Source organism: Lissotriton helveticus, chromosome 10 (genome assembly GCF_964261635.1).
Source record: "Lissotriton helveticus chromosome 10, aLisHel1.1, whole genome shotgun sequence".
NCBI lineage: Eukaryota > Metazoa > Chordata > Amphibia > Caudata > Salamandridae > Lissotriton > Lissotriton helveticus.
The window spans coordinates 912,874,894-912,891,026 of NC_136071.1; the positions used below are offsets into that span (position 1 = coordinate 912,874,894).

A 16,133-nucleotide genomic window follows, 5' to 3' on the forward strand; every position below is an offset into this window, starting at 1 on the left:
GGGGTGAGCAATCCCCTCATCCATGCTTTCGGCCGCAGTTTACCAACCAGACTTGGCAGGCGGTGCGCAGCTTACACTGAGACAATGCGTTGGAAAGGGAAGGCAAACGCACATGTTCGCCTGACTGCTGCCACTGAGAATTGTGCAAGTGCAAATAGGAGCACTCATGAAAAGTGCACTTAAAAAAATGGAAAAGTAGATCCGAAACAATACCCTAAAATGGCCGCTGCTTATGTTTAGGAGTAATTGGTCCATGCTCTCGGGGAGGGCTAAGCCTTGGAAGAGGCATGATGCATGAATACCATGGACAAATGGGGAGAAAGAATAATGGCGCGAAGATGGAGCCAGCAAATCGGAATTCCATTGCTTATTTTGTTCACTGTGCGCAGGCAGGCAAAAACCAATGCAAATAATCCATTTTCCCGCACCAAAAGGAACTGTTAATCGTAACTACTGACAGGGCCCGCTTTAGGGCGGCGCAACTGCACTGGGTGAAGACCTGGAGAGGCGGTCACTAACCTCAGGAGGGTGCTGTGTTTAGTAATAAGGAACCATTTAGAAACAGCTGCTCCAGAATTCATTGTGCTTCCAGCTTTCTGGCAGCAATAAAAATGTCATGATAACTCTTGATTAATGTTCTTGCTAGAGAGAAAGATGAGACCTTTGTCTAGCAGCAATTATGACTCCTCCTTTAACCCCTTCCAGGCTGATGACGAGCTCAGCTCGTCATGAGCGTAACCTGCCGTGCGCTCATGACGAGCTAAGCTCGTCATGAACCGCGGGGTTTTTAAAATCGCCGCGCACAGCGGGAAAAGCCGCCGCTGCAGCGATGCGGTTAAGTAGCGCAGAGGCTGCTGCAAATAATAGATCTATATTTCATGAGGATAGCTGAATGGGTTAGCAAAGCCAGCCTTTACCAGCGCTTTAAAACTAATTAAATGTATTTGAGAGAGGGTCGATGGAGAGATGAGAAACAATTTTGCTGGGTGGTAGTGAGGAAATATGAGGAGGAGGTCATATGGGTGGGCTTAATCCTGCCCTGACTAAGAAGTAGTGTGCCTTCTGAAGACAAACTCAAGCAAACCAAGACCAGACATGCCATTGTTGGGCCGCATCTTTGAGGAACGCCTTAAATAAAATATATGATCTTGCTTATTTAAATCCATCTTCCTTATTAGTTTGATCCATTTCATTTTATTCCATGAAAATATGCGACTCTCAACTATGTTTATGGGTTTCTGGCTTCTAGGCCCTTTGTCAGAAGAAACATAATTACAGAGTTTTTAATGTTTTCGCTAAAAAGGAAAGAAAAACAAACGGTGAAAATTCAGGTTGCCGTAAAGCTTGCTTAAGTGTAACATTGTAATTATGTTTCACTTGACAAGGGGCTTGGACGCCTGAACTGAGCCCTTTAAATAAGTCTTTAAAATGCTAGCTTACAGACATGTTTGCATGATTAAAATGCTTTTTCTAAATAAGAAAGAAATGCAAAAAGTGAAGATTCAGATTGTCTTATATTTTGCTTAAGTGTAACACTGTAATTATGTTTCACTTGACAAGGCGCGTGGAAGTCTGAACGGAACTACTTTTTAAATAAGTATTAAAAATTATAGATTTCAGATATTTTTGCACGATTACGATAACGTCTGTCATTAATATTGTACCACTTAATGCAAAAAAAACTTCCACAAATTAAGTCCTGAATTGTTCAGAAAAGTCAGGATATCTGACTGTAACTGTTTTTTTCCACTTGCCTGTTCAAGTCTTCCGCCTGGATGCATCACGCATTAGAGTATTGCTTGTCCTACCTATTGATTCTTGGCTGTTGAAGGTTTTGCTTTAATAAAACCAGTCTCTTTAACAAACACATAGATCCACATACATGGGCTCAGGCTCACACATATGTACGCTGGTGCACGCCATTGCCTGTCACGACTGTCAAAATGCTTTGTTTTTCCCTTTTTTAGAAACTCCTAATTCACGTTCTCCATACATTACTTGCTGTCAAAAACATTGAGTGTTATTAATACATGTCAGATTATCCAGTGTTCTCCTTTCTTTTGTTATACTTGTCTGCTGCAGTTCGTTTGAATTGCAATTAACTTTTCACAGTTACTAATGCGCCTCTAAAATAAATTGTTTCATGTTATTATTAGTTTAACTTGATGTATTGCGTTACAGGTTTGAAGTGTTGTCGTTCCTGTTGCTATGTTACAATTCGGCCTTGACGTACATGCCTGCCGTTTCCCTGAAGTCATTGTGTCAGATATGCTCCAGGTAAGAGTTAAAAGCAACCGTATGATTGGACAATATTGTTTTGCCCCGAATAATCCAGGAATCCCACCTGCCGCGGATTCTTGCAGAGGGTGTGTTTTCAAGCTCAGGGTTCTTTTGAGCAGTGCAGTTTTTAAATTTACAAAGATTAATCACTTCCAGAGGGTTTATGATCCGATCGGTCTTGAGGCTTAATTGAAAGTTTTATATGTTGCTGCGCCACTTCACAGGTGCCTAAAATCACTCTACAGTTTGATTGGAAAGTCTAGGATTGTGAGTTGGCTCTCGTCAAAGGACCTGTAGGGCATTTCACTATCAGATTTTTCTTACTTGCTTTCAGTAGTGCTGTGGTCTTGTCAAAGCCTCTTTTTATAAAAGTTTTGGAGCAGTTTCCTGGCGTACAGGGAGTTTGGGTCTGGCCTCAAAGTTGGGTTCACAGCATTCCACAGCTTTGTGGCTTGAACTTCTAGGGAACTTCTTATATGATTTATTTTATTTTTAATCTGAGAGTTGGTTGAGCAAAGATCTGATGCTATATAGTTGACTGCTGGTGCCTGAGTGATATCTAGTGAGGGCAAGATATTGCATGGTCCCAGGGCATTTCTTCCAGTATGCTTTATGTACAGTGATGAAAACGTTCAACTTAATTTGTTCTATTACCAACATCAATTGAGCTTTTTTCAGTGGATATTAACATGCCCACAATTCTGAAAAATTAGGTATGTTCTAGCTACGTCAGTGCTGCTTAAATACATTTTATTGAATAGATACTGGTGGGTCCTTTTATAGCCTGCAGTAGCAGGCTATACCAGAAATTACATGCCCATTCCAGCATCCAGCATGGGCCTTTAACAAGGGAGCGGGCCTTTAATCAGGGGCTACTCCTCCTCAAGAGTGGAGGAGCGTCACCCCGGCTGCTGCGAGTGCAGCAGGCACACACAAATAAGTAAAATGGCATATCTGTGCTTATAAGCCGCTGTGTGTGTGCAGGGGGCGGGTCTGAATCCTGCGAATGCAGGTTTACAGCGGTCCCTGCAGTGCCCAGGTTGGGTTGGCGGGCTGGTTTTGCCAGCCAGTTCAACATGTGCACTGTACACCCAGTAATCCCATAGCTGTGAAACATCTGAGGGATTGCTTGCACATGCCCCCAGCCTCAAAATGATTGTTGGTGCTCCACTGAGCAGTAATCAAGTCCTTCCCTTTTCTGTTCGAGGACGCTGATCGGGGAGAGAAGTACCCACCCAGGGTAACAGTATCTATGGTGAGTTTGACGCTGTCGCGCCCTGTCATATTTGAATAATTCTAGCCGCCACTGCCTTTTACAGCCTGTACAGCTGCTAAGGAGGGCTGTAAGGCTATCGGAACATTCCGCCCCTAGAGTGTAGAATGTTCTAATTAAAAAAACAAAGGCCTCACAGAGCCAGAGGGGGTTGGAATGGCGACTCTACGATTAACATGACAAGAGAATCAGGATTTTGTTAAAGACACGGAGGCTAACATTATGAATAACCTTTTATTTGCCACTCCTGACAGCAACCACTTCAAGGAACTTCAATAAATAACAATCCAGAACTGGAAAACTGGAATCAAAAGTCAATATAAGCCTCCTGCATAGAACACTCAGCCTCTTTTAAATATGAATCTGCGAAGACAAACTTCCAACTTCCTTTTTTTGTTTAGTAATAATAATAATAAATCTGTATTGCTTGATTATTTAAAATCATTACATAACTAATTAGATTAGTAACACATATAAAAACACACCATTAAATACTATAACAAGATTTTGCACATTTTGCAGTTTAAAGTGAAAATGTGCAATGATTACTAATTCTCTATATATAATAACATAAATAAAATACAATAACAATACAGCAATAGTTAATAATAATTAACACCCTAGCAGCATAAACATTAAGTTATACAAAAATGTATAAAAAAAGCTATTAAGTTCCAGGGACATAAATAATACATCTCAAACTTGTTATACCAAACATTTTTCGGCTGCACTTAAAAATGTTATCATTTGGCATAACAATGGGATTGATTCGCAAGATAATGACATAATTAGTGCCTGACGAGCTGATCTAACCCCGATCCTCAAAAGTAGGGGTTTAAAAAAAACCAAAAAACTTCGAATGTTAGCCAGCTCCCATGATTAGCATTCTCCGAGTAATCCTACCTTCTTTACGTCTGGGAATCTGTAACTAAAACAACAATAAATGTACAAAACAAATCCTCCCACATCATTGTCTATATAAACACAAAATTTCAAATTCTAACTCCTATTAAATAGCCTTTTTTTAACCAGTACCAAATTTATACTGCAGCATGCCAACAAAAAGTTGACTCAAACCTTTTCCTAACAAGCCAAGTGCGTGAAGGGCAGTATAATGTTGTCTTCCACGTCTTTAATCAAATACTGATTCTCTTGTCATGTTAATCTGAGAATCGCCATTTCATTACAAGACCGGAGGCTACAATTATTCATGTTGAAAGCCCTTCAAACTACCTCAGACATATGCTCAATTGGTCTGAAATAATGTTTTACAAAAGTGTCCATATTTGACCAATCTGCTGCTTTCAAAATGTTCTCCAAACTTCCACCATACCAACAAGACTTACTCGCCATCGCACCCCTTATTGAATGAGCTTTGAATTTTTCCATATTCACTCCCGCCTTTTCCTTCGCACACCTCACCCACCTTGAAATGGTCACTGTACTTACCGCATTATATGGTTTGACAAAATAAATCCATTACTGATTTTCACCATCTCTTCTATTCTCTAACACTCTACACTCATATTCATTCAGACAATCAACCACACACAATTTCCTGCATTCCTCATGTTTTGGATGAAAAACTGAACTTGACTTTGTCTTTGTTCTTTTCTGAATCTAAAAAAACATACCATCTGGACAAAAAATCCTATTATTGACTTCCAAACACTTCACATCTCAAACTCGTCTACAGAATATGAAACACAAAACAGTTGCTAACTTAATTGAAAGATTCCTATTGCTCAAATATTTATTCACCGGCCAATCAAGGAACAACCTTAAAATCAAACTCACATTCCACAACCCATCATAACATGCTCTTGGAGGCCTCTTCGATCTCGTACTGAATACTCTACAAACCAAAACATTGCTACCCACTGATCTTCCTCCAGCAAAAACATGTCCTGCTGTTCTATAACAATTTACCATTCTATAGCTTAATCCCTTTTTAAATTGTTCCACTAAAATATTTACCACCTCCACTATGGGAGCTTGCACAGTTTCCAAACTCCTCTCCATGCACCAACAAACCCAAAACTGCCACACCCCTTTATATCTTCTCTGTGTTCTGGGTGCCCAAGGTTCCTCAAGTAACTCCGCAGCTTCCTGCGAAAGGCCCTCGAATGCTCTGGTTACCCTGAAACCTTCCAAACAAGGAGGTCCAACACTCCACTCTGAATGAAAGGATGTATCTCTCTTTCCTCAATTTCTAACATACTTTCTAATGCCAACATCAGCAATGGAACCTCCCATGCCAATTCCCACATCGCTGCAAACCAGGCCTGCGACACCCAAAACAGCATTACCAAAATCTATTGACATCCTTCTCTTCTCACTTTCAATAACACCCTTTGGATCATTGTAAATGGAGGGAATGCATAACCTTTCACATTTGTCCAACTCTGCTGAAAAGCATCTATCCCCGCCGTGCATGGATCTGGCAGCCAACTGTAATACTTCTCCAACTGACAGGTCAATCTTGTTGCAAACAGATCCACACTCAGTGGGCCCAAAACATCTTGTATCTTCCTGAAAAACGGTCTCTTCAACCTTAAATCGCTGCAATCCTTCACATGGCTGGAATTCCAATCCACTGTCTCATTCCGTACCCCAGGAAGGTACTTCGCTTTTAAAGCTATCTTGTTCTCTAAACAAAGTCCACAACTCTTTTGCCACATCTGAGAGTTTCTTTGATCTGCAACCCCACAAACGGTTAAAAAATGCCACAGCAGAAATGTTGGCCATTCTCATACTGTCTGTCCCTGCAATCTCTCCCTGAAACTCCTTAAAGCATACAACCTGCTATCAGCTCCAGGCAATTTATTTGAAAATCCTTCTCTTGTCTTGACCATGTACCTCCAAATGCCCTATTTGAGCTCCCCATCCTAACAGACTTGCATCCGTCTCCAAATCCACATCCTGAAACAACCTAAAATCCGCCCTTCTGTTCCAAACTTCCAAATTTTGTGACCACCATTTTAATTCTTCCTTCGCCTCCAGACTAAACTTAATCCTGTCCCCATACCATAAGCCTTTCCTCAAAGCATCCACCTTCACCCTCTGTAGGTGTTGATAATGCAAGGGCCCAGGGAAAATACCCTGGATCGACGTGGAAAACAAACCAAAAATCCTTGAAAAATGTCTCCATGTCAGAGACATTTTCTGCAAAGCTCTTAACACTTCTTTCCTTATTCTTTTCACCTTCTTCTCTGGTAACCTTAAAAACTCTCCAACCGTGTCTATTGTGAACCCTAAAAACTCCAAACTCTGAGAGGGTTTTAAAATAGACTTCTCTTTGTTTATCAAGAAACTCAAATTCTCCAACATCTCTATCACTTCCTTGTGCTGCTACATCAGTTCCAGTGCATCCTGAGACATCAGTAAAAAGTTGTCTAAATACACAATCAAAAACCCCCACTCTGAAAAATGCCACTACTTTGTGAAGCACCATGGTCCTGAAGATAGGCCAAAAGGAAGACATAAAAACTGATACAACTGGTTCCTCCATCTGAACTGCAGAAATTTCTGACTGCTTTCCTTCATTGGAATAGTGAAGTAGGCATCTTTAAAATCCAGCTTCACCATCCAATACTCTGATTGTAACATGTTTCTTAAAAGATGGATGCCCTCCATCTTGAAATGTCTGCAGACCAGAGATCGATTTAAATTCCTCAAATGTATTACCGGTCTCCACCCTTTGTCCTTCTGTTCTACCCAAAACAAAGTGCTTACAATACTTTTCATGCGTTCTTCTATCATACAAATTGCTCCTTTTTTAACATTTTCTTCACTTCCACACCCAGAATACCCTCCTGATCGAGTGAAAGATGTAATCCCCTTAGTTCCGTAACCTGAATGGGCTGCTGGATAAAATCTATCTCGAATCCCTGTACCACATTTAAAACCCATGGATCTCTTGTTATTTACTTTAGTTTTTCTTGAAATAATCTCAGACGTCCTCCTAATTTTTCTTGGGAAGAACTAAAAGTTATCTGCATACCCACTGCGTGTTCTTGGACCTATCTGACTACTTCCTTTAACTCCTCTCAGATATCTTCCTCTATGTGGGAAGAAATTAGAGGACCCCTGGAATCCTCTTCCTGACCCTCTTTACACATAATTATACTGGGACCTCTGAAATCCCCGGCCGTTATATGGTACCCGTCTGCTGGCCCTGCCAAAAACACTTCTGAAAACCTTCCTCACATTTGTTTGTGCTTTCTCAGGAGCTATCAACTTTGACACATGTTTACCGAGACTCTTGCTCAGACCTTCACCAACTAATAAACCTTTAGCCTCTTCACTTGGTTCCTTGCTTGCCATGTCACCTAACTTAGGACTTACTTTCATCAAAATTGATTTCCTTCTTTCTGCTAGAGGTCCCGAATTGGCATTACACAAAAATACCATTGCTGTCTGACTCCATCCTCGCAACAGTTGGACATCAGCATGTTCTCCATTAATATATGCTTCCTCTGCCAAGTCCATCATTTTTGCTAATAGCCCTAAAATATGTAATAATCGGTCCTGGCACTCCTTCAATGACCTTTCAAGACCTTTGCGTTGGTCCCTATTTTAAATAAGTATGAAATTAAATCTGCATCCACATTCGGAGTGAAACAAATCTTATTATCTATCTGTGGCCTTGAGCATTCTTCTTTAGCACATTCCTTAGCTCTCGTTCAAGACGCTTCCTTATCCATTGCTTTATGAACTTTGAAACATGATCTAATGGCCACCAATCTGCACTTCTTGGATGTCGTAACTCATATGGGTTAAATATTCCTTAAGCTAAAGGATCTTTTACCACTGTTTTCAACGTAGATGCTTGATCATTTCTAACATAATTATTTAAGGTCCTCGTCTTGATCTACATCCAAAATAACTCATCATAAATGTTCTCTTCTATCTGTCCTACCTTTTCATCAGTATCCATTGTATAATCGTCATCAGCATATTCTTGTGTGCCGCCAAGGACACCACTCTTTCTCATGGAGTTAAATCCATCTTTCCCTTTCTTGTTCAAATGCCTAGTCTTCTAGCCTTCTTGGCTGGTCTAGACTCTTTTCCTCCTTCCTTTTCTTCAGATCAAGACTAGAACTCCACCTCACTTCTAACTTCTTTCCTCTTCCTATCCATCACAATCTCAACTACTTCCCTTATTGAATTCTTCATCTCACACTGAATCAATCTCCTCAAACTTTCTTCACTTGCTCTCCCTTCTACCACCTGCTCACTAACACTAGCCTCTTCAGAAGTCTTCTCCTAAAAAAAATGCTAAATACACTTATTTAATACACTCCCTAATATTAATCTCTTCTAACAAACACCTCGGATGATCTGACTTCACGCAGCTGATCGCAAAGACTCTTGTTTTGTTTTACACCTTTTCTATTCTTCCTTAAGGTTTTACCCAAATCCAATATAGCCGCTGTTCTCACGCGAGATTTCGGTGGCCAAACTAAATCCTTGTTCTACTTTTACCGAAGTTGTGACCTCACACTGATCCGTCACGCCAACGCAAGCCTTCAATAACCATTACCCAGCTACACACGATCCTGTCTGCTATGTCACCGTGGTGACTTGCTGTAGGAAAGTAGGATCTGCTTCTATGGTTACTCCCACTTTTTTGCCTTGTGTTAAGCTGTATTTTGACTCGTCGATCCTGCTATTCAGTACCCCAGTCTATCTGATTTCTCCCTAAACTGTTAAGTTCAGTACTTGGGTACATCCCAGGTTGGATACTGGGGTACCTAGTAAATGGTACTAAGGTACCCTGGGCATAGGTACCCCATAGGTCTGATGGGCTGAAGCATGTATTATGCCACCCATGAGAGACCATTCAAAATGGAACTACAGGCCTGCCATTGCAGCCTATGTAAGCTAGTGCTAGTACCACTTACTAAAGATATAGGTTTCCTCTCTCAAGGGTCACAGCACTTAAAACCTATAAGTCACCCCTATAGCAGGCCTTTGTAATCCTGAAAGCAGTGTGCTTGGTTCTAAGTGAGAGGGTGCTCCTGCATGAGCAGGACACCCCTGCAGCCTATGGAGTTCATTCTCCTGGGTTGTCAGTGAAGCAGCCATATACCATATAGAGGGGCACCGTGTAATTACGTGATGACCATTTCGAAAATGGCTGCTACGAATCCTGTCATGTTTGGTATCAAACATGTTGTAATCATACTCCAGTAAGTGGTGTGGGAGGTATGATTCCAAGCACTGGAAGAGCCCTCTGTTAGGCTCTCAGTGTTCCCGGTATCAGCCCAAAATGGTGGCTGCCACCCAGGGACCTGATTCTGCTATCCTGCTGCTGAGCCAAGCTCCAGCAGGGGAAGGCAGAACAATAGGCATCCTGTCAAACGGAGGTGTGACCACCTCCCAGACAGGATTTATTGTATTGGGATGGGGTGGGTGCACTTGCCAGTGCCTGTGCATAGTCCAGTTCAAACTAGTCCTGGGAGCCGTTGGCTTCCCCTCTGGCGGGAAACTGACCAAAGGACATGGGAGTAACCTCCTCCCTGTCTAGACCCTCCCCTGGGAGGGTCCCTTGTATCTTCCCAACCCTTTCTCTAGGATACGTAATTGCTTACCTGGATGTAGGTCCCTAGATTCGTTGTGGGAAAAGGTTCAGATCAGACACCACTGCACTTCTACCGTCTGGGCACTTGGGACTTCGTTTGGGCCTGAATTAGTCTCCCTTCCAGTCTGCTGCATCGACTGTGCCTTTGCATCATACAGGAACCTTCCAAGGCCCTTGAAACATCAAAGACACCTGCAGAAATCTCCCTTGGAGTGAAGGAGTCACTCCCCTGCATTCGCAGGCACCACAACTAAGTTGACCGGTCTGCAGATCCTGAGCTCCTCCGGACTCCGTGGGCTCTCCATCACAGGTGGTGGGTTTTCACAACTCCTGAGGCCTGCCCTGCCCTCTCACCAAGTTTGAGTCCAGTGTCCCTTTGTGGAAAAGTAAATTTTGCCATGTTCTGTGTCCCTACGTGTCCTCCATCTTATGTTATGTGTGCATGATTAATATGCATATGTATTCCCCATGTTCGATTAAAGACGCAATTACAGTTGTGTCCATCTCTAGTATGCCAGTTTCCAGTTCTCGTGAAAGCTACGAATATCAGGCCTATGTAAAGTTACGTTGCCACGTTTCTCAGTGTGCACGTTATTTCATTGTAAAGTCCACGTTTCTAGGCCTCCAATGGGCCCGGACACCAGATTCAGCTCCTGTCTCCTGAACCCTCGCTGAGGAGCGATACAGCCCCCACCTGTATCCTCGACCCTTCACTTACTTCCTGCCTCACAGTGCCCGGCTCGGCCTGGCTCTGCCTACGAGTCTGCCAAGAGTATGTTATGATTCTAGTTATCAGTCCAGCCCTCCTTCTCTGCATTCCTAAGCTACTGAATCGCATCAATAGTTTCCGTCATTGTCTAGCCTTTACGTCTCCATGTAAGAGAAATACTGTATTAATGGTCATTTAATATTCTTCATCACGCACTACATGTAGAATAATGCATGCTCCAGTCTTAGAGTCTGTTAGCCTCTCCCCTCCTGACTCTTAGTTTATATCAACATGTCCTCTAAACATTAGATACTAGATAGGGTTTAGGTACATGTCGCCCTGACTCTCCAGACTTCAGTCTCTACTCCTAGCGCAGAGTTCATAGCCCCCAGCTTCTCCTAGTAACACGTCATTGTCAGTTTGCGCGCACCATTAGGTTAGAGGTCCCGGCTCCTCAGGTAGCCCCCTCCATGTTTCCGCCCCATTTATGACATATTCTGTTACGTTTACATCACATGTCTATGTATACGCCTCCTGTTACACCTACTTTCACCCTTATCTTTCGCGACTGCTATTGACCACACCCACTGCTCCGCCTATCATATGTATTGCAATGCAACTGTTTTAGTATATATGCTTGTGTATTGTTATTAAAGTCAGCGCGCTCATTCCCTGTCCCCCCTGCAGGGCCCTGTCATCCTATTCCTGTGCAGGTTGTCCTGTTCCTGTCCTTTATGCTGTATTAAACCTGCAAACTCCTACTACCTCGAATCTTGACTCTTATTTATTGAGCTATCTGTTATTACTATGTCCAGTAAAACCTAGATCCGGTATTATTTATTTATATACCACACCTTGTGGGCATTGCAATAACCGAACCCCTGTGTATTGTGTTCAACTTGCAGCTGCAAAGGCTTGTTGGCTTCTTTGCAAGAAGATCTTCGGGCTCCAAGTAGTCCCAACCTCAAGCACCTCCTGTGACCAGAATCGTCAGCCACACTGCATTGTGTGCATTGTGGCCGCCATCTTTTGGTGAGCTGCTTGAGGTCCTCTCATGACTACAGTGCTTCCGGCCTGTGGGTCCACTTGAGGGTCACACTTATTTCTTCTGGACTTCACGGATTGCTCAGGGTCTGCCCTGACTCCCTTGCTGTTGGTGAGTGCCCTGGACCTTGCTGGTCCCGATGTTGCTCCTTCTTTGATTCCTGTGATGGCTGCATTTGCCAAGGCTTGTTGGTGCTCCCGCGGGACACCGACCCCTCAGCACTCGACTTCTTTTGTGGGACAGTTCATGCACAGCTCCAGGTCCTTCTCAGCATGGCCTGGTCCTCACAGCCGCAGAGTGAAAGTCATCTTTATCCACCCTGCAACACCCGACATCGGGGGTCATTCGTCTTCCAAGTCTCCTGGTCACTCCTGAGTGACATAGACTCTGTCCCCTCTGATTGCAGGTACCTCTCATCAAGAATCCATCCTTGGGTTCCACCGAACACTTTCTCCTTTTTCACCAGGGGCACTTGCCTGAAGTCCTCCATTGGGTTTGCTGGCGGTGTCCGACACCACTTCACACTTATGCACCGGCTTCCCTGGTGTAGGTTAGTGGGTACTAGGGTATCCACGGGTGGGTTTGCTCTCCAACCTTCTGTCTTCCACTGGGTTTCTTCAGGGTCCGAGGGAAGGGTCCTTAATCTTTAAAAATGTAACCTCGACTTTGACATAGAGTTGTAAGGAGCACACGGTCATGTTTCCACACTGCACACAACCTCCGTGGGGTCCCTACCTACACACCTTGGATGGTTCTTTGGTGTCCCAGCACTTCTACGTCCTCTCGACACAGTCTTGACTCGAGTTGTGGTTCTTGTACCACTTTCTTAGCATATGGTTTGCCTCCCCCCATCCCCCCCCCGGGCCAACTGTGTATTTCATGCTATTAACTGGGTTTATTTGCTAACGTATTGTGTGCATTGTGTTTATCTCAATGTTGGAGATACTGGAACGTACTAGAGAGTATTATATAATAAAATACTTATTTTTATAAGTACTTGGTGTGGCTCTTTTTCACTTAATCTTTACTATAAGATTGTATTCTGGTAAAACAAGCTGCTTTACACTCCTTCTGGACCAAGCCTGAAGGGTGCTCTCCACAGCTACCACTTAGAGAGCTTTCTAAGGTTGTCTTAGACCTTTAAAATCACCATACGGGTTGGCTAGACTGGTGCCCACTTACATTAGTGGACATCATATACCAGGCCAGCTTCTCACACTCACCCAGCAATTGCGTACAACAACAAACTCTGAGTGCACGCGACCCCCTCCGCATACGACAGGGGCCTCGGGCTGCAGAAATACAGTAATCATGTTCTCATTTAAACATGTTTCTTGCTTTTAAATCTTTCTTGTTTATTAATTTAACCTCACTCGCGAAAACACGCGGAATAAAGAATTAATCAGCTATTCCCCTCACCCTAAACAGATTACATTCCTAAAATACTACGTCCTACTCATTTCCTAAATTTAGTTTCTTCTATATAAAACTAACAAATACTGCTTCTGAAAATTAGAAGTTTAAGCATTCAACTACATACACTCCTCCTCTTTAAACAACAACAAAGCTGTTTAGAATAAGAAAAAATGAATACTTAACTGAACAGGAGCAGCATTTGAAAAAGGCTGAGTGTTCTATGCAGGAAGCTTATATTGACGTTTGATTACAGTTCTAAATTGTTATTTATTGAAGTTCTTTGCAGTGGCTGCTGTCAGGAGTGGCAAATAAAAGGTTATGCATAATTGTAGCCTCCAGTCTTGTATTGAAATCCCTGCAGGCTCTTGTTGAGGAAAACATTGGAATGTTGATGCTCTGGGCTTCTATCAGCCATTAGCAGCCTGGAGCACTCTATCATCTCCAATGTTCTAATATAGCCTTATAGCCCGTCATAGCGGGCTATACTGGCTATTAAAGGCCCGCTCCCGCGTTAATGGCCCGAGCCGAAGGCGAGGGACTTTAACAAGGGAGCAGGCCTTTAATAGCCAGTATAGCCCGCTTGGAAGGACTATAAGGCTATTAGAACATTCTGCCACTAGAGGGCAGGATGTTTCTAACAAATAAAACAAAGGTCTCTCGAAGCTTGAGGGGGTTTAGGTCCCCTCGAGCTCCGATAGGCCTTTGTAAAACATTGGAATGTTGCTCTGTGGGCCTTTACTGGCCCGTAGAAGTAGGGGGAACTCTCTGGTCTTCAATGGAGCTCCCAACATTCCAATGTTCTAATAAAGATTGGTTTGCTCTCAGGAATTTCCACATTATCAGAGAAAACCTTTATTTTGTATATGCTCCCTTAAATTAGAAGAGAAGTAAAGGATGCACTGTTTTTCCAATGTACAATGAGGTCTCAGCTCACATACAGTTTCTCAAGGAAGTCATTGCAATCATATTCTCAAATACTTGCATGCTTCTTTTTAGTTGTGGACTGCTAGTGTGGGTGCTTCACTTTCGTCAGAGACTTGAAATTATGCTACAGCTGTGAGAAGCAGGATGGTAGTGAAGAAGGGGGATTTGATGGACTAAGAATACAGAATGTACTTCAATGTTTAACATGTAATGTAAAAGCATGTAAACCATCGTCAGCTTAATAAGATATGATTAAGAAAAATCAAATCCATGATACTGGGGTTTAGACACGCCTTGGTAAAAACATTTTAGGATTAATGCCGAATCTCTTGGAATTGTATAGACTTCTGACTGTCTGGGGACATGTTAGCTTGTTTATTAGACTAGCAGGAACAGCTGTCAAAATCACTGATATTCCTGATTCAGTCAGTTAACACAGTTGGCAAATTGCTTGCCATTATAGAAAACTAGTTTCTATGGTCTCTTCCAAATATAGGGCCTTGTACTCCTTTGTTTAACGCATTTTCAAATTAAGAGTCGAGTATAATCGACAATGTTACCATCTGACTGCTTCTGTACTGGGTTAAACACTGGCTTAGTCACCTAATGTCTTGGCAGTTCCTAACCTTACTTGTCTTTCTGTTTTTTTAGCTATGTGAGCATCACTAGAGAAGGACCTTGTACTCCTGTCTCCCAATATGTGGATCGAGTCATGTTTGGAGTATTAAGAAGTTGTGTACTTCCACAAAAAAAAGTGCTTGCCCTGCACAGAGCTTTGGTCATTTTTTTTTAATTGACCCACTTGCCTGAGGTGAACTTTCAGGGGTACACACATGAGTTTGAAGTGCTGTAAACGTTTTTTAGATAAATATATCATTTTTGATGTTTCTATTTCTCTGGGCAGTCATGAGGAATGTATACCATTCCAAATGTTGTTGAATTTGTGTGCTGAGTTCGTGGAATGATTGGATGTATAAGTGCATGGGTGAGTGACCAGGTACATGTGTGATATTAAGTGCCTAAACCCATCGGTGGCACAAGAGGCACTTCCATAAACCAGAGCTATTAGCTTTGCCAATACTTGTTCACATTTGTGAAGAACGCTATGCTTGCGATTGGCAAGTGAAGCTGTGGAGCACAGTGACTGTGGACTTTATTACACATATTTGTGTTAAGAAAAGATCATGTTTGAATTTAAACGTATCCAATAGTCTAGAACTGCATACTAGGGCATTTTTCAGCCACTTAGCGAGGCCCAATTCCTTCCATGTTTGTATATATGTTCAAGTCCCCATTCATTTAGTGACCAAAAGGAAATAGTTAACACATTGATTCTAAATGCTTGTACACAGACTTCCAGTGAGGCTTTCAGTCTTGAGTCTTTTTTTAAACTTCACCACATTTTTAGGTCGAGCCTAGCGGCAGTAAGCATGCACTGCTCGTTCTGTGAGGCATGATGTAGTCGAGTATGCTGTAAAAGACTTGCCCATTCTCCCCCCACGTTTTTCTATTTTTCATTGGGTGGTGTCGTTCTTGGTAAATACTGGCTTCTGATTCATTATGAGGCTTGTTAGTCCCGCCTTGTTACCCCCTTTTCGCTATTTGGTACCGCCCATAAGGGCTGACCTTTTACTTGGCACGTTACTTTTTATGTGGCACGTTACTCTGACTTCTTTATCTAGTGAGTGAGCACTATTTGTGATTGATACTGATGGGGAAAATGGTGGATGTTTTATTTTGTGTATTTGCATGTTGAGCGCGGCGTTCGCTTCAGGGACGCCGTGCTTTTTTTTTAAATTTCCAACTTCAATACTGAGTGCAGCGCCTGCTTCACGGTCACTGTGCTAGTTATTTTATTTATTTAATATCAATCGCGGTGCCTACTTCATGAACACCGCAC

The 16,133-nt window shown here is 42.5% G+C and overlaps 1 protein-coding gene across 6 annotated transcripts in view; it reads left to right on the top strand.

Annotated features, from left to right (window-relative positions):
- HYCC1 (hyccin PI4KA lipid kinase complex subunit 1) overlaps window positions 1–16,133 on the top strand; it is a 431,878-nt gene that overhangs the window by 251,297 nt on the left and 164,448 nt on the right. For all 6 annotated transcript variants that reach the window (XM_078663565.1, XM_078663562.1, XM_078663567.1 and 3 more), the window contains one exon: window positions 2,182–2,277. In XM_078663565.1, the coding sequence (XP_078519691.1) occupies window positions 2,182–2,277 (96 nt within the window). The remainder of the gene's footprint in view (window positions 1–2,181; window positions 2,278–16,133) is intronic.